The sequence below is a fragment of the Triturus cristatus genome, chromosome 2_2, assembly GCF_964204655.1.
Source record: "Triturus cristatus chromosome 2_2, aTriCri1.1, whole genome shotgun sequence".
NCBI classification, from domain to species: domain Eukaryota; kingdom Metazoa; phylum Chordata; class Amphibia; order Caudata; family Salamandridae; genus Triturus; species Triturus cristatus.
In genome coordinates this window covers 358,960,104-358,979,860 of record NC_140582.1, presented here as the reverse complement: position 1 = coordinate 358,979,860, position 19,757 = coordinate 358,960,104, and the positions used below count along the sequence as shown (strand labels likewise).

General features: G+C 44.3%; 1 protein-coding gene across 15 annotated transcripts in view; it reads right to left on the bottom strand.

Annotated features, from left to right (window-relative positions):
• The window catches only part of ANK2 (ankyrin 2), a 1,556,458-nt gene that overhangs the window by 347,100 nt on the left and 1,189,601 nt on the right, over window positions 1–19,757 (bottom strand). For all 15 annotated transcript variants that reach the window (XM_085641446.1, XM_085641452.1, XM_085641444.1 and 12 more), the window contains 3 exons: window positions 6,996–7,094; window positions 5,207–5,305; window positions 4,129–4,227 (listed from right to left, as the gene is read on the bottom strand). In XM_085641446.1, coding sequence (XP_085497572.1) covers window positions 4,129–4,227; window positions 5,207–5,305; window positions 6,996–7,094 — 297 coding nt within the window. The remainder of the gene's footprint in view (window positions 1–4,128; window positions 4,228–5,206; window positions 5,306–6,995; window positions 7,095–19,757) is intronic.

The following is a 19,757-nucleotide window of genomic DNA, read 5'->3' as shown; positions in this document are numbered from 1 at the left end:
ATCACGCTACTTTTTGCTGATGAGATAGAAATGTGTGTAGGTTTGTTGGTGTTCCCATTTAAGGGGACCTTACCAGACAATTTGGGATGGGCTGCTCCCATTGGAGAAGGAACAAGGCCGAATTGTGTGTGGCTGGTCCTTAGAGTGCCACAGTAGGCACAAACGTGTGATGTGGCCTGAGTAATGACTAAGGGGCATGGAATGTTTCGAGCATTTACCTATTCCAGCTAAGACCTGTTTGTTTTCCTCAAGGCAGATAAAGATGGTCAAAGCCAGGTTAGGATAGAAGAGGGTGGCCAGCGTGACACACCAAAAGGTACTGCTAATTAAACCAATTTTAAATCACTTCCAGCACCGGAAGGAGGGAAAGGTTCATTCGAAAACAATAAACATATTATGGATTTAGTTTGAAAAAACACACACGGCATGCCGTTTGGCACAAATTTACTGTTTGCCAATATTCATTTTTTTATGCAGCACGAAACCTGATTTCCTCTAAATAAGAATATGATGGGTTTTTTTTATTTTTCAGAGCGCTTCCCGCATGCGCCACCTCTGTAAGAGGGGTCAGTGAACAGTGGGCAGAGGCAAAGCAATTAGAGAAGAGCTGGGGAGAAAAATATAGTACACAGCACTCTCTCCTGGCTTCTTTGAAGCAGCGATTTAAGGCAAATATTAAATAATGCAATTAAACCCATTTGTTTTTGGGGACGTGCCCATTGCTAAATATGTGCCTCAGCCAGATTCGACAGTCAAAGATAGTCTGGCGCTGACGAGCAAGCAGAAGGAAGGTGGGCAGCAGGAGAAGATAGTGCAGAGGGGGTAGAGACAGCAGACGTGGAAGAGAGAGCAGCGCACGAGCTGCGGCCACACGTGACAGCTCTTATTAAGGCCACGCGCATCCTGAAGACTCACGGTGACACCTTAACCCTTGACAGGTTGCGTTCCATATCCCTAAGAAGACACTGAATGCAAAATATGCACTGCTAGAGTCAACACATCACACCTAAACACTTCCCACACAGGCTACAACATTCACACAATTTCTGTCCATCCATCCCAGCACCTTGCACGTGCAAACCAGAGGCTTTACGCTCCTATCGTTTCACTGCACAACAAACCCGGAGCAAACTCTGGTCCTCATGTAGGACACTGAGGGCCCGTTTCATAAAGGGCATCAGTTACCCATTGCGTAAGTCCCACCACAAGTGCGGGCCCGCCCGCCACCACTGTGGGACCTCCGCCATGAGTGCAATGGCCCTCTGTGAATCAGCCCCTGAAATATTATCCAAATAGACACACGCTCTTGCATATACACATGCCCATTGAGCAATATGCTACATGCCAGCAAACACCTCGTCAGAGATATGAAGCAAAATATAAAATAAACTACAATACAAACACAATGAGTACAACAGTGCAATAGAGTGAGGTAGTGGAAGTTACAGCACTATTTCAAGCAAATAAAAGAATTTGGGTTTTGAAATCTAAGTTGGAGGGGAAACATTATTGAATTCACGACAATATTGACTAATCATGAAACAAGAAACCAGATACAGAGTGACTGTGTAATCCTGAGTCTGCTTATGGAAACAAATAACTGGTGTTGGTCAAAGGAGGAGTCACTAAATGCACCTATTGACTGTGGCAGAAGATCCTTACGCACAGTCTAAGGTGCCTAAACAAATAACTACTGGGCAATTGTCTCAATGTTGGCTTTGTAAATTTGTTGCTGATGCGGTTCTAGACGAGAAGGAGTCTGTATGCAAAGATAGTCAAAGGCTATTTTCCACAGGAGCCAGTGATTAATGTCCTTCACTGGCTTTGAGGCTGTGGCTCTCACTACAACTCCTGCCCTCATACCCTACCATTACAAGGTGATCTTAGGTAGAAGCAAGAGCTGTTCTGGGCTTCTAGGTAGGCACTAGGTCCAACCTCTGGCTTCTAGAATGACCAGCGGCTTCCTTTGATGAGAGGAAAGCCCACCTAGCATGCAAACCACAAAGAGTGTTGGCTAGGAAGATGGGTCTCCGTAGTCTGTGTTCCATTCCTTATCGACAAGTGTATGCATAAAGAGCACCGTGTCCACAGCTCCCCGGAGACGTGCACCTATGCAACAGGCATCCGTATAATATTCCATGCTGAGCCGCATTTCTCTAGTGTCCCTTGTGGAGTGTAGCACCTTATATTATCTGTGTGGGTGAGGAGCGCCAAGTTAATTCCACTAGGAAGCATTCGAAAACAAGAATACTAAGTAGAGAAAGTGTTGGATATTAAATCAAAAATACAAAATGTATGTTTGAAGTAATTTTCCTAACCAGGCCAATTTTGTTCAACCTTCATTTTATTTTCTAAAAGCTTGACTCAGAATTCTCCTCAGAGTTCATGAATAAATCATGGTCCTCTACATTAATACGTCCAGGCTAGGTGCATTCGGCTCTACCACTCTCGTTTCTTTCAAACCACACTAACACAGTATGTCCTCCTCTCTTCTGGAGGGTTTCTGGGGCATGTGGCTGCATGTTTTGTACCTCTCAGCATTAGGAGCTAACGTTTTCTTCACTCTTTGAACGAGTGCCAATGGCCTCTTTGGGGAGACCAGCCATCCATCCAAATATCCCTACTGCTTCATGTGGAAACACACAATTCTGTACTTAATGAAACATTTAAAGCACAGGAACTGAAGATGAACTGCCAAGAGTTCCAGGAAACGTCAGGGGAACTTCTGCAACAGCGCGGCATTATTTATTTTTATGAATTAATAACACAGAAGACAAAGCACAGAGCAACTGAAATGTACATTCTTGCAACTACGACAGAAGAGACACAAGTAATGTGACAAAACTATAATATTGTCCTCTCAGCTAATGAAGAAGCAGAAATTAACCTAGTCAGTAGTGATGCCCCGTAGGCGCTAAGCTGCCACCAAGTGGTGTAGCAAGTGTGTCATGGGTGCTTACTTCAACTTAGGTAGTAAAATGCAGCAATAATCAGAGTCCAGTGAGCCTTTCAGGTCCATGGGCCCCGGTGCCACTTTACCTGCTGCGCCCATTGATAGCTATGCATCTGTGGTCAACCACCAGTGTGCAGCTCAGATGTCCATCAATGCAGACGACCAGCAATGCGAACAGTAAGTGCTTGTTTCTCCAATAAAGAAATGCTCACTGCAAGCAACTGAGCACAGGAAGAGTTAAACTCCCCACAGGAAGAGATCCAGAGCAACATGCAAATGCAATGCAAATTCAGACAAGCACAGCGGAACTGCTAAAATAACTGAAGCAGAATGTCGCCCAACCTGTAGGCTGTCGAAGAGACCAACTGAGGGAGGAATGCATAGAAAAATACAGACGGTCCAATAACTCTGGTGTGTACTCACAACTCAGAAAAAATACAGACATATATAAATAAATATCGATCACCAACAAATTACAAGAATAATTAAAAATTCTGTCTGACATGGTCAGGCTTCCACAGATAGAAAGCGCGAACAGGGTCGCGTTTTGCAAAATAAAACGCAGCTATTTTCCAAAAACTATTCCGCAACAATTTGAAAAACTGTTCAGCAACATTTTGTCAAAAAGTGAACTTAAGCTGGCGCGGAACGTTAAATTATAGGAACTGTCAGTGTCATGCGATATTATGACATCCTGCCCTTGCAGATAATCAGTCTCAATTAATCCAACACAGTTACATAGAACACATGGTTTCTAAACGGAAAACAGTTACACAACACTTTCCTACAAATTCCAACACATTTTCGGCAGTTCACTTAATTCCGAGTTTGGCGTTTTATTGGCATCATTACTGTGATGTACATGAGCACAATAGGTTATGCAAGCCTATCTCCCTCTGTCTTCAGCAAACTTGTAGCTTCACCTGGTCACGTGGTATCAAATCACGTGCGCACAGAGACAGATGGACAAAGAAGCCTTTCATGACACCTGACTGATAGCATCTCACAGACGCACCCACTGCTGTGTATAATATCAGCCTGCAGGAATTCACATGACAAGGGGAAGAAAGGGAACAGGGGAAGCACACGCTTACAAACTGTCACACTCATCTCTGCAAAGGCACGGCATAGGTTCACAAAAGGTGAGGCACTCGAACACTCGCAGCAGCACTCACCGTGGTGGTGGTGGTCACCTCCTCCGTCACGACCTTCAGGGTGTCGACCACAGAGATGTAGCCCAGGCGCCTAGCGATCGCTAAGGCGGTGTTGCCATTCTGTAGGGACAGAGCGAGAGCGAGACGGAGTGAGAGAGAGGACGCTGATGCGAGCCAATGAGCTCACCAGAAGCCGCGCGTGAGCCAGCATTTCCACCCGCGAGGCAGGCGCGCGGCGCAGGCGAGGGGGACGCACGGCCTTTTCACCATTCACTCTGCCTCCAACTTCAGAACTACCTCAGCCTAGCTGAAATCCCCATGGCAACACAACACACTTACATCTGTCTCTGCTATTCTCTGAGAAAATGAAGCCAATGAGTATTAACCCTAGAGCTGTCACAGATTTTACACAAATGTGCAAAAGGGAAGGCGTTGCTCGTGTGTTTTTAGGGATTACTGGGATATTTTTGCACCCGCTTGATGGAGTCTTCCCAAATGGTCACATATTTGGACAGACTGATTTCGGATGGAGGCCGCCCACGCGATATGACTTTGGGCCAAGCGCCCTAACTAATCTCTGGCGTGCAGAGTGAGTAATTCCAGAGAAGTGTCTGAAGGGGTGATCGAAGCTATCCTTTCCTCTTTAAATATGGTTTCTTTCCAGCAAGACTACTCTCTCATAAACTTCTGCATTGAAGGGAAATGGACACGAGCCAGCAAAACGTATCTATTTCAGTACAATTTCCTTGTCCTTCGACAATGCCGCGGCATGTTATATGTTTTCCATCACCTGCTATAGCACCTAGAACCAACTCAGTCAGCGCTACATGAAATTAGCCTAACATAAACGGGAAAGATTCCCCCTAGCCCACATGTTGGGAGCCATACTACTTTAAAAGCGTATCGCCTCATTCACACATCTGAGCACCAGCTGCTGAACTGACCACATTCATGGCTTCCAGAGTGCAACGCTGCAGCAGGGGAGGGCGGCATTCTCTTGGGGTGGAGTGGGAAGAGGAAGAGAGGAAATAGCAGCAAACCTCAGAGTCTGTACAACAAAGAGGCAGGGGATAAGCTTCAAGATGGGAAAGAAACTCACTGCAGTGGTAGCGTTGGGCTTGGCGCCATGTTGGAGGAGAACGTTGATTATGTGCGTGTGGCCTTGTTGCGCGGCTTGATGAAGAGGAGTGTATCCACTCTGGTTGTTGGAGAAACCAAAGAAGAAACAAAACAAATATTAATCCTAGTGCGATAGAGAGAACAGTGTAATTGTCACAGTGTTAACATTTTGTAAATACATTTAATCCAACTGACTCTATGTATGAGTGTGACTTAGCAGCTACACACAATACTTCACTTTTATTGAAAAATGGGCCCAACTTGCATGCTCAACAACTTGCATGCCTACATTATTCTAAGTTGTGTACAGAGTGAAAAATGATGGGTGATTAAAAATACTGCCCACTCCCGATTTTAGTGTGTGCAATTACCTCAGGTCATACCAGGCAAAAATTGCGCAGATACAACTATGGGCCCGATTCCAATCTCATTCGGAAAGCATACCGAACGACTCAGGTCCGGAATGCTTTCCTTACGACTCAGATCGGGGGAATCCGACCGAACGAATATGATGCATTGGAATGCATCTGGACACGATTCAGTCGGACTCCCATTGACTTTAATGGGAGCCTGTGTACCGAACACGTGCACAGGCTCTCATTGACAAAATGGGTGGTTGGGGATAATCGTGAACTCTGTGGCGGGCACCCCTTGTTGCCTGCCACACTGTGCATGGTTGGGAAGAGGGGACCCATGGGTATCCCCACGGGGCTGATTCGGAGGGCCCCGGGTGTAGGGGGGCCTGCTACAGGCCCCCCAAAGTCCCACTCCAGAAGCCTTTTTGATCCGTGCAACCCGAATCGGAAAGGTTGTCCGAATCTTTCTTCGTACTTGCTCGCTCAGTAAACCTAGTCCATAGAGCTGTACGGATTGTCCCTGAAAGGCTCTATCTATCTATGCAAATGGCCATAACTGGGCGGGGCCAGCACAAACAGCCTTAGGTTTTTACAAAACGCCAGATCTCCTAAAGTAGCATGATCAGACTTTGGATAAAACACTAACACAATAAAATCATGTGCAAACAAGGTATAAACAACATATTACGTGATATTCCTCCGAAAAAGATGTGTATTTTATGCAAAATTGCACATTTTACCCTTGGGTACTTGATATCTGTAAAGGAGGGTGTGCCGTATGCTTATAATACAAACCTCATGCAAGGTAACACTGGCTTATCTTTGTGCCAAAACACAATGCTCCAAATGGTGCTAAAGTGACATTAAGGTCAGTTCTAGTTTACTGTCAGTAGTCTTTTACATGAGCGTAGCCAATGACATTATTGGTGTGCAACTCTTACTGAATATGTTGCTGTGCAATTTTTTTGCTCATTGCACAATGAAGTGCTGCTGATTTTTACGCAGATCTATGCAAATTTTAATAAATCGAAGTCTTTAATGACGGTAATGAAGTTTAAGGAGATACACTTAAGACGTTAATGCACTACTGTTGCAAAAATGCTGCCCCACTAGAACACATTTAGGAAGCACAATACACACAAAAAATATGTCTGCAAACTCGTGGCAAGAAAAGACAATAAGAATCTATAAAACATCCGTAACATCCTTGCTGTTGGTAAAAATAAACTCTTTCACACAACAGTAGCATTCACAGACAAAGAGTACTAGAATAGCCACGAAAAGTTACAATTAAGGATGCCAAGGTTGTTGCATACCGTCGGAAAACACATTTGACAGTCACAGGATTTCTGAGTGGAAAACACTGCTCCCCCCCCCCAAAAAATGATTACCACTTTAAAGAAATAATCTCACCTTGGTTTTGCCATTGACATTCGCCTTATGTTTCAGAAGGAAATTGACCATTTTAATGTTTCCATAGTGGCAGGCCACAATCAACGGCGTGTAACCCAGCTGCAAAAAGACACATAACAAATTTATTAAAACATGCACTTCTCCTACAGGGTAATTGTAAGCACCCACTATTTAAAGCAATGATTATGGCTGAATATTTGAATGATTGATTTTATTGGTGTAGTGCGTAAGTGAAGAAAGTTTGCAAGGCTATCTGAAGATTTGCAAAGAATCAGGATAAACATCACAGTCAGGATTTGGACATCTGACTCCTAGGCAAAGTTGGGGTATCAAACGTTGCAGCTAGGTAGGGTATCACAACCACAGGAGGTAAAGCAAAAAAATGGGATGGGAAAGAGACACAAGGTAACTGCAGAACTGTCCATGGTTGGGGATGACGGCCAATATGTCTACTTACTTAAAGCGAGTTTTAAAGAGATCCAACCTAAGAGATAATCAAACCTTATATTGACTGATAAGCGTGCATTAACATTACCCAAAAAGAATGTACTATATGAAGGAAACAGAAGGGCAGAGTTGCCATGATATTTCAGTCCGACCAGATGTGCAGTATACCCCTTTGACCTAGAATTAGGTAAGTGAATATCTGAGTGGTTTGGGACCTATTCACAAAGGCATTTGTAGTACATAATGTATAAGTTCTATGGTACTCTTTTACATGCTCTTACATGCTTTTGTGAATTGGCCCCAAAACAACTAAAATGGCAATAAAGCGGGAATAGAATGGGATATTGATATACAATTAGTAGAAATAGATTAATTTGTTCTTTTATTAATAGGGAGCCGGACGTTTTTTGAGCCAATCCCAAAGGTATGTAGGAGTACTCCTTTAGCAGTACTCCTGTAGCAGTACTCCTGTAGCACTCCTTCCTCTACTCATAGCTGTTTTTCTGACTCCGCCCACTTGTATTCTGCTGCATGGAGGAACAAGACCGGTGTGTTATTCTCGTGTATTGACCATCGGCTCTAGGAATTAATTGTAGACTCACGTACACCGCCATGGACATTTCCACATGCTGTTGTCCTGAGCAATATGTGTGCAAGTTTGGAAGTTCACAAACCATGAATGAGTCAGTTGCGTACATTCTGTTTTTCAGGATGTTCAGTGTAGTGTGTTCACAGCATTAACCAAAGCAATGTTAATACTTCATCTTTCTGCCTGGATCATGGCGTGAAATTGATGCACTATAGTTGATGTTCTTTACGGATTGCAGAAACAGGATGCAAGAGACCCAGATTTTGTGCTGTCCTGATAACTGAAGGCACACTGGACTAAGAGGAATGAGATGGTATTTGACAGACTAGCGACTCTCCATGGAGAACAAATATTTTCTATGGAAAGTTCAAAGTTCTTAGTTGCATCAGCCCACTGAGTTGCAGCACTAGTGACACAGCATCCATTCATTGAGTTACCGTAGGGCAGGCCTTGCACGTCTGATACCCAGGGAATCACCACTGTCTAAAGCAAGTGTAACAAAAGATGTAGGTGTGAAAGTATTGAAACTGATTGGATGCCTATTGGGAAATATCAGTAGGTGAGCAATACTGCAATCTCTCCTCAGTGAGGAACCTCTGTGCAGTGAAGATTGAAACATCATGTGATAGCCTGTTCACATCGCTGTTCTAAGTCCCTGGTCCTAATACCTATTTGAAGATTCTGCTTGAGTTTAAACTAGCTTAAATCAGCAAAAAAATTGGTGTCAATCACCTGCCCTGCTTGGTCTTGTGGCTACAAGTAACAAAGAGGGCACATGCCAAGTCCCCAACGGGTACCCACAAGCATAAGTCCCTAAGCCCTTACAACTGTGTCCATTTATCTCTTAATGTACCTTCAGATAAGAGCATCGTGAATAGTTCAAGGGAGTACCACCGGGGGAGTATAAACCATAATTTGGAATCAACAACTTACATTGACACTTAGCTAATAATTGACTGGCATGTGTCCCAGGGATCATGCCAGTGACAAGGTCTAGTGTAAGAAACCTAACAAAATTAAACTAGGCAAAGGGCAAGACCAAAAACATGCTTCTACCATCAAAGACCAGCAGACAACAGAATGACGAAAAGCACGTGATGGACAAGGAGGATCCAACTATTTCAGCTTCACACAGTTCACACTGCTCTAATGAATCACTTGCATCGACTCCTCCCCCCACCAAAAAGGGAAAATCCTCTCAACTCACCCTACCAAGCGAAGGAGCAGCAGGACACCACCTCTCCCCCCATAAAACCTAAGACGTGTCCCATAAACAATATCAGATATTACTGTAGATTGCAGAACAATACCATTGCAACTGAAACCGCTGAAGAAATCACCTTCGATTAATCCTGAAGACTAGACGGGAATTGGGGAAATCCAAGTAACAGCAAGCCACTGGAGTGTGTCTCAGCAAGTCACGACACCTGTGCATTTGGCTTTTTGGCAACCTTGTCACAGCACAAGGTGGCAATCAGCAAACCAAGTCTCTCAAACTATAGAAATATTAACAGCAATCTAGCAACCCCTCAGATTCATGAGGTCCCATTGCCTCTATTGTGGGCAGTCCACTACTCATGGCAAAAGTGGACGACACAAAACAACAAAATATAATGTATCCCCCCATTACTAGGCAAACCTAAAGCAATAGCCAGTTCTTTTAACGAAGAAGTGGTAAAATGGTAGAGGCGGACTTAGCCATGATGGATATTTTATATTTATATTTGTAGGTTTTACATAGCGCCTGAATCACCCCAGAAGGCATATCTTTGCACTTTGGACTGTGCTGCTAAACAGGCTGATGGGCATTATTAAAAAAGAGCGGTCTTAAGAAGTTTCCTGAAATGCAGATAGTCGGGGGATTGTCTCAGGTGAATAGGGAGCTGGTTCCAGTAGAGGGGAGCGAGGTAGGAAAAAGATTTCCCACCTAGCCTTGTTTTCCTGACCCGGGGGACTAAGAGAAGCAATTTGCTTCCTGACCTGAGGGTCCTGGTAGGGGCGTAAGGCTAGAATTTAGAGATGTAGAGAGGACCTTTGTTATGCAAGGCCTTGTGGACGATGCAGCAAACTTTGAATTTAACACGCTTGCGGATTGGAAGCCAGTGGAGCTGTTGAAGAAGAGGAAGGGAGGCAGTTCTCGGCGGGGCATTCATAACAAGACATTCTGCGGTAATATGGACCACCTGCAATCTGCTGAGCGAGGACTCATTGGCTGAGACCAGGAGAGCGTTGCAGTAGTCTAGCCGACTCATTACCATAGTCTAAATAAGGTTTTTACGAGAGGAATCCGGAAGGCGAGGGAATACTCGTCATAGCAGGCCCAGCACATAAAAGCAGGAGCCGGCAGTGTGAGCAGCATGCTCCTTCAAGGACAAGGCACGATCAAGACGAAAGCCCAGGTTTTTAACAAGGGCCTTAGGGCCAGGGGGGAGCCAAGGGCTACCGGCCACCCGTCTGGTGTCCACAGCAAAGGTGCATCTCCGAAGAGCATAATCTCTGTCTTCCCTGCGTTGAGTTGGAGAAAATTACTTTTCATCCAATTTGCAATAGCTGTCATTCCCGCAGAGAATGTGGACTGAGCCGACATGGCAGATTTGTTAAAAGAGAAGAGGAGCTGGGTGTCGTCAGCATATGAAATAGGCGTAAAGCCACAGATCTGAAGAGGTTGGCCAAGGGAGCAATATAGATGTTAAACAGAGTAGGGCTCAAATATGAGCCATGGGGAACTCCCATGGTCCGGTCCATAGACTTTGACCAAAAAGGGCCAAGATTGACAGTCTGGGAACGGGAGGACAGGAAGCTCGTCATCCACTGAAAAGCAAGTCCAATCTCCTCTAATCTCCTGAGCAAGATCTGGTGTGATACCGTGTCGAACGCGGCAGAGAGGTCCAACAGCACGAGAATCATTGAATGGTCATCCTGATGTTGTTCGTGACCTCCAACAGGGCACAATCCGTGCTGTTTTTGGGCCTGAAACCAGATTGAGAGGAATCCGAACTACCTGTATTTTCGACATGGTTAGACAGCTGTTTATTGATGTAGTTTTCCAATACTTTGCTCAGGAGCGGTAGTAAGGAGATGGGGTGGAGATTGGAAAGCTTTCCATAGGGACCCTGGAGTTCTTGCAGATAGGGATGACCTGTGCCGCCTTCCATTCCCAGGGAAGCTAGCCCTCTCTCATAGAGAAGTTGAGAATTGTGCCTATGGGCGAGGACAGTTGTTTGGAGAGAGAGGTGACTACTTTAGCCGGAATAACGTCAAGGGGGGAGTCTGATTTTACTGTGTGAAGTAAGGCCTCCACCTCCTCGGCGGATACAGGGGGAAAGCTCTCCATCAGTTGTGTTGTTACAGATGCTGGCGTGTCAAAAGGTGGAGTATCCGGTTGCTGGCTCCCGGAGGGGGAGATCTTATCATAGATAAGATCAATTTTCTGCGAGAAATACTGGGCAATATCATCACAGAGAGCTTGAGCTAGGGTCACAGGATTGTCACAGGCCTTAGGACTAGTAAAGGATTTGAGTATCTGACAGGGCCGGACTGGCCGTAGCGGGCACCGGGCAATCCCCCGGTGCGCCGCACGGGTGGGGGCCGGTTTTTGGCTCCTGTGGGCCGTTTTCGTTACAGGGCCGTTTTTTTGCAAAATCGGCCCTGTAACAGATTCGGCCGAAGACCGGCCTGGCAAAAAACCTCGGCGGCACCCAGGGCGGCACCCTGGGCTGGCCGAGCACTTTGCCTGGGCCGGTTGTGGTTCCCAGTCCGGCCCTGGTATCTGAAATAAGGTTTTGGGGACATTCTCTGCCTTAGCTAGCTGTAAGGCAATAAAAGCTTTCCGCGCTCCCTTTATATCTTTATGGTAGGTGGAGAGGGCTCTCGTAAAACTGTCTTTATCCCTCGCCTCCTGGGACGTATGCAAACGTCTTTCCACATTTTTCGACACAAAGCTCAGGCAGGGGAGAACCAGGCTGTCTGAGGGCGCATGGCCGAATTAGGTATTGGTTTGAGGGACACAAGCAGGTCATTGGCACTTTTGACAGCAGAATTGAACTGGGCTTGGCCATCCTCCGTGTTAGAAGGTTCAGCTTCCCGCCGGAAAAGCAGCCTGGAAAATATCCGTGGAGATCTTATGCCATTGTCTGCAGACCCTGTGGGAGGCTAAGGGGGGAGCAGCAGCCACTCCGGGACCCTGAATAGTGAATTCAATTGAATCATGGTCTGACCATGTCAGTGGCCGAGGGGGTTCACATGAGATGCTAGGTGCGTTGGTAAAGATGATATCAAGTGTGTGACCAGCAGTATGTGTGGGGCCGTCGTTAAGCTTGGTTAAGCCTAGGAGAGCATGGTCTGCTAAGAGCAGCGATGTGTCACTGTGCACGTTGAAGTCACCTAGCAATAAGAATTTATTAGTCGAAATTACATGGGGAGCTATTATTTCCGTTAGCTGGAGAGGGAAGTCTGCCAGACGGCCAGGGGGCCGATACACTAAGGCACCTTTCGAGCTAAGTTGCAGGAGGAAGTCAATGCAAAAACTAGAATTTCAATATTAGCGTTGCACCGTTGCTCAAGTGTAGAGACTGAAAAACAGTCTTTGTAAATGATGGCAATCCCACCCCCTACTTTTTTTGTCTATCCATTCTTAAGAACCTATAGCCAGCTGGCAGAGCAAGGGTGATGACGGGGAGACCTGCCTCTCACCACATAGCAACTTACCCATAATCATTGGCTCCCTTAAGAATACCTTAAGTGCTTCCTTTATTGTGAGCCTAATGGAAGCAACCCGAAAATTAGCAACCAGAAACCGCAAGACTTTGCCATTCCGGACAGTAAAACTGGATACCCAAACTGTGCCAATGTAGGAAACATCAAGCAGCGTAGCTCTCTCTGAAAAAAGATGGAAGTAATGGAACGTATAGTCCGTAATTCATCAAAAAAGTTATGCGTTTGCAACTATCCTTGCAACTGCTCCGCTATCTTAGAGAAGATAGGAAAAGTTACAGAGGTCAAACAGTCGATATTGAATGACTACAACAGGGGCATTATTTTAGAAAACATCCATCCACCAAAAACCACTAGCTGCAGAGTATGGCCATCATGATCAAGGGATCTGCTCTAGCCACAAATGTAATTTTAATAGAAACTGGGGCTGCTATACGCAAATCCGGTGGAAGATGCTCCCACCACAAAGATTGAATTTATTGAGCAGCTGCTTAAGACTGAAGAGAGAATTATCCTGCAAAAAACAAAACCCAGGAGACTGTATAAAGAGTACTAAAGATCCATGGAAAGATGTTCCACATTCCCAAATGAAAGTATCCACCCTGCAACAAGAAGGAACACTTCTATCCGCACCCGAACCTCCCGAAGTTGTACTCAGTCTTTGTTGGTTTGCAGATTCAGTAGACAAAAAAATCCTCAAGGCTACTATGTGGTATGTCCTGTACAAAGCATACCTACATGCAAAGATATCCAACAGGTCCAAGTGAACTTAAGATCATCCTATGACCAACTCCATCTCGCAAATCAGCATGAACCAATCTCAGCAGCCCAGTTCTCAGCAGAAGCCACCGTAAATCAGGACAGAACTGACTGACAAATAAAAAAAATATACTGGCTACACTGACAAAATTGGTCTGCCCCATGAGTATCATCCCACACAACTAATTATTCAAGTCTAACTTACTCAACACCAGCCCAAGCCAAAAGATTTATCCTCTAAAATCCCGCCAGAAATCATGGCAACACATTATCAATCAACGATTACTAGATTTCTGTATCCAACTTCATGGAGGATTGATAAATCATAATTTCAAGATTGATTATAATCATAGGCAGCACACTGGAACAACACCCACCAGACTCACAGGAGTAGAAAATCAAACAGACATAAAAGCGAACAGTATCTCTCAAAAGAAATATGGGCTAGGTAGTGAGCAACAGCACTCTCTGTACCTAACACTGCAGAAGACAGCCAAACAATGAACATTAGAGCCCCAAGGCAAATTAATTTGGCTTAGCAGAAACATTGAATTCCCAAAGTCGATGGAATCTAACTCCATAATATTCATCCCAAGATCCCGGTCGAGGGGGGGTCAACGGCATTTTGTATAGGGGAAATATTCTCAAACTGATTTCATCTCTATCAGGGTTAGAGTATGTTACTAAAAATGTCCTAATATGGGTGAGATTCATGGGTTCACCCAGGAAAAATATAGAGAGCACACAGAAACATGCGAGGAAAACTTTAAAGTAGCTATCCTAACATCTTAGAGAAAGGGGGAACTTCTCTAAGCCTAAACAGAAACAAGCCATACCCAAGAATCTTGGAAGACATTAACGATGCAAGCCCATGAATCATACATCCCCTAAAGTCCAAACTGCCTATAGATCTGCATGTGGTCAGTCAACAAATTATCTTCCACAGAAACACCAGCAAAATGTAAAAATTCACATTTGTCATTCAAAAGGGAGCAGAGAGCTCCCACAACTTGGCTCATCAGACTCTTCCCCTTACCTACAAGATCGAACGTTTCATGGAAAATGGCAGAGACTACCATCAAGCACTATCAAGGCTATTTTTAGACCAACTACAGGATAAAGATAAATTGAGTCCAGTCAGGCTTCACAGTGAATAGTAAGCTGGAAGGGAGCATTGCCAGATTTTCAGCCAAAAACGACAAAAAAGACAGGGGCTCATTCATTAAATGACATAAAATTTTCTGTGTCCGACAGATTGGGACCACAAAAGTAGTATAACTGTATGGACTTGCATACAGAATTCCTGCCATAAAGTAGAGCAGGGTAAGACCAAAGGGAGGACTAACAGCCTGGAAAACCACAAGCCTTTCAGTTAGAATTAACTTTACCTCAAGAATCAATGATAATATGTAATACCTCAACCTAACAAAACGATTAATTTTCGCTAGACATCTTTAATGTCTAACTTCCACCTGCAAGCAGAAATGTGAAGACGGCTGTTCTAAACCAGGTGGAGCTGAAGATCACAACAGCTATGTTTGAAAATAAATTGAAGGGGAGAGGCAGCCCCAAATTAAACTAATATTTCAACATCAAACTGCATCCAAACATGTTGGACCAAGAGATATTAAGTGAGGAATCTGTGTTGAGCATTCTTCATACTGCATTTTGATTCAATAGACTTCAAGTGAAACTAGTTAGAGGAAAACTGTGCAACATGATGATATCCAGTGCATTACAAACCTTAAATGGATGTACCACTTCAAGCACTCCAGCCAAAAAGCCTGTTGCCTCTGGAAAATATTCTAGTGTTATAGACTACATCATGATTAATCTAGAAGAATGGTACATAGTTACTGACATGAAACTCATTAAACGTGTTGTACCTGACCATGAACCCCTAATTGCGGAACTATGCCTATCCTGCTCTGAAAATGGCTTATCGTCTATGAAATAACTTCAAAATCCAGAGACCTTGCCCTCAAGGCAAACAAGAAGAAATTAATCTGAGTGAATCACAGATACAAACTCTGAAGTTACGAGGAGAACTTAATCTGGGAAAATAAATGTCAGGAGCTCACAAAAATTGGAAAAAAACACTAGATAGAGGAGCTGTTACGATTCTAGAGTCCTTACTTACTGTAAGATCCAAAACTATGAAAGCACGAGACCCACATCCAAATCCTCCTCTAGAATGGTAGAGTGGTTCAACAGTGAGTGCTTGCATTATAAGAAGGGCTTATTGAATGTTTTAAGAACAAGGCCTAGAGATAAATACTCAAACACACAAAAGAACAAAAAATAGAGGACACTTCAGCAGGCAACCTGGGGGAAAAAAATCCAAAATTTCCGGGACCTGATTAGATGAGGATGAAAAGGCCTGAAAAAGGACTTGGAAACATGAATAAACTCTGCAGAGTTAATGCAATATTTCTCCTCGATGTACAGTGGAAAATGTAACCATGAACCATTACTGAAAGGCATCCTGGAGCAACTCACAACATTTTAAAACTCTAGACCAGAAGAAGCCAAGATTCCAGACAAAGTCCGAGCTCAAGATCTGCCTCCCAAATTCCCACTTGTGTCTAATATAGAAGCAATGGAACTTATTGAGTAAGAGGTTTGTGAAGCATAATGAGCCAAAGACCTGAGGACCCAATAAAATCCCTTCAGAGGCCTTCCGTAATGATCTACCAACCTGTGCCACAGTCCTGAAGAGTGCATCTGGACAAACAAAGAAGTACCAGTTTCCTGGAGAACAGTATCCATAATGCCCATCCACAAAAAAGGACCTCCCAACGACCTGGCTGACTACAGACCAATTTCCTTGTTGGACAGATATGAACAAAACTAAGGTAAACTACTCCTAAATCATCTCCAGAATTGGGCAAATTAAAATGAGATATTGTAAAATCTTCAAGCAGTTTTAAAGGAAAGGGGAACCGTAAATCAGGCCATGGGGATGCATTGCACATATATTAAACATACAGTAATGAAAAAGGCCCTCTAGATACGGCCTTTATAGACTTAAAGATGGCCTTTGACTCTGCTGACAGACAACACTAAGAGCAAATGAGGCACCTGAAAATGTAACAACCACGTTACAGCAGCGGTACCAGGGGACTACTGCCAGGGTGACATATGGCCCTAGAGGAAAGAGTACCCTGAGTCCAACACAGAACTAGAAGTATGGCAAGGATGCATCCTCGTGCCGATGTGGTTTCATTTCTACATCAGCAACATTGACAAATGGCTCATTGGCATGAACCTGGGTGTCCCAAAGCTGTGAGGTGAAAATTTACTTACACTGTCCTGTCACAGATCGAGTTGTCTATGAACCTAAGGACTGATTTGCATATGGCTGGGTCCAAACTGAAATGGCATGGTGAGAAAAAAACGATGGATTTAGGCCCAGATCTCTGTACTGGGGTGAATGTATGACATTGTTCTGCATTCTGTCCATCAATAGTTCTTTTTTGCATTTGTCACCCCGAGTGGGAAGGGTATGCCCAGACTTGGGTCCCCTGCTCTCCATGCCACTGGAATCAAGCTATCCTGGCTGAAGAGGGGTGAAACCCCGAAACCGGTCCTAGGATGCTTGTTTCCAGTCCAGGGAGGACCTGGCCTGGCAGTTCGGGCTGGACTGTTTCCATAGGGCACAGGGTGAAGACTGATTTGCATATGGCTGGGTCCAAACTGGAATGGCATGGTGAGCAAAAAAACGATGGATTTAGGCCCAGATCTCTGTACTGGGGTGAATGTATGACATTGTTCTGCATTCTGTCCATCAACTGTTGTCTTTGCATTTGTCACCCGAGTAGAACGGGTATGCTCAGACGTCAGTCCCGTGCTCTCCATGCCACTGGAATCAAGCTATCCTGGCTGAAGAGGGGTGAAACCCCGAAACCGGTCCTAGGATGCTTGGTTCCAGTCCAGGGAGGACCTGGCCTGGCAGTTCGGGCTGAACTGTTCCCATGAGGCACAGGGTCAAGACTGATTTGCATATGGCTGGGTCCAAACTGAAATGGCATGGGGAGCAAAAAAACGTTGGATTTAGGCCCAGATCTCTGTACTGGGGTGAAAATATGACATTGTTCTGCATTCTGTCCATCAATAGTTCTTTTTTGCATATGAACCTACTAATCCAGCGTTTTGAAAACTACTGTAACTTCAAAAATGTAACTGTCAGCACCAAGAAAAGAAAATGTATGACTCTGAACATGACGCAAAAGCTAAAAACGACTTTCAAAGTCTGTGGAGCCTACCTGGAAATTCTTTGATTACTTTGGAATCGGCTTTGTCAACAAGTTGACTTGGGCCGATGAAACAGCAAAAAGTGAGACATCTATGTGTCAAAGTACAGGTACAATTGTGCATTTTGTAAGCAGGAGATCAGTGAAGCCCGCCATCAGTACCTGTAAAATAAAAACAATGGCCATTGACTGATACAGAGCCGAGTTGTGGGGATTTAAGGATGGTCAAAGGTCTACAATAGGCAGGGAATAGATTCTTGCAACATCTCCTACATCTTGTCCCTGGCACACCAGTTGGGGACTTAGGAGATGAACTGGGCCCCCATAGCATCGAGACCCAGACCTCCATCAAACTGATCATGTACGGGGTCGGGCTGTAAACAAACCGGAACCTAGCAAAGTGGCAAAAAGCACTCTTGGATATCCTCCATATTAAAGGCTCTACAAAATTGCACTGGCTGGATCATATAGCCACAAGGCTTAGAGAAGTAGGATGCCGGAGTACTGGTAGAATCCAGGCTCAATGACCAGAATGAGGATGAAGACAATCAAAAAGCATCATCTGCATTATGTCAAGTCTATCCAACCCAGTAAGGGAGGCCGCCCTTAACGCTTCACTTAGGTATCAAATCATAGATTTCTTATGAGCAATATCTGAACTGTCTGTTCCCTGAAGAACAAATAGGGGGCATTGTATTACATTTAGACTTGGAGTCTTGCCAGCCATGGCATATACTAAAAGATGGAATAACAACAAATGCTGCACAGGTTTCTATAACTGTAGAGCAGGAGGCCAAGCGACTGTACTACACTGCATGCTCCTCTGCTCTCATACCCTGCATATCCTTCGTCCTCTGTTCATAAAACACGACATAAGGCGATGCCGGGGGACAATGTCCTTGTGTTTCTACACAGACTCAGAAGCCTTCTTTCAGCTGGTTGCTCTGTATATCTTCCCGGTCAGGAAATCTACCAAGCCTGTCTAATATTTTTAGGTTGTGCAATCTTGGTATATATTAATGTTTTTGAGTACGCTAAATTCCTAGCAATGGACTTCTTAAACACTCTTCTTTTTATTTGCTAATGTTTAAACTTGTATATTAGTTCAATTTGTATGGCTTTTTATAGCTAAAACAAATACAATGTAGGATCTTGTGTTAATCAAGATGCAGGAAAGATGGTTGTGGGAGCCACTGGAAGGTCAGTGGGCTTGGTGGCTTTAATGATTCGTATCATCAGTGGGGCTGAAGAGCTTCAGAGGTTGAGCTTTGATCGTACAGGGATTTGAAGCTATCTTTAAGTAAGGGACAATTGACACCTTTGGCAGCGGCTCTGTCTGGTACCCATTCGGCGATTTGAAAAGAAAGGTGCCATTGATTGTTTTGATAGTTGGTCATTTCATTACTCTTCTAGATCTGTGGTTCTTAACCCGTGGTCTGAGGGGAGCTCCACGGGGCCTACTTAGGGGTCTGTGTCTGTTTTACAAAATTAAATATAAAAAGAAATTAATTACAATGAATAAAGTTTATACAAATAGGGAAGAAACATTGAACATGTGAAAACTTTTTCTATATTTAGTTATGAAGTACACACACTTCATTAGTTGAGCATTTGTTTGGTGTATACTTGTTTTTGCACTGTTGTGTATTGTTTTGAGATCCAAATCATAGAAACTGCTTACGCTATGTTTCCCCGGCTTTCAACAATGAGTCCGTGGAGATCCCCGAATTCCAGTAATGATTCAGTGGGGGTCCACAGAAGTCAAAAGGTCAAGAACCGCTGCTCTAGACTGTCGGGCCACTTGCAAAGGAGTTAAAGCTGCTGGGATACAAAGTCCATTAAAAAACATCCATCCATCTATTCATCCCTACACCCACCAATCAAGCCACCCAACCCACCATCAATCAATCATCCATCCCTCTAGCTATAGTTTGAAAAGATGGGACCATGGAAGTTCTGGGATCTTAGGCCTCCAAGACACCGGCCAGCTGATATGTCAGG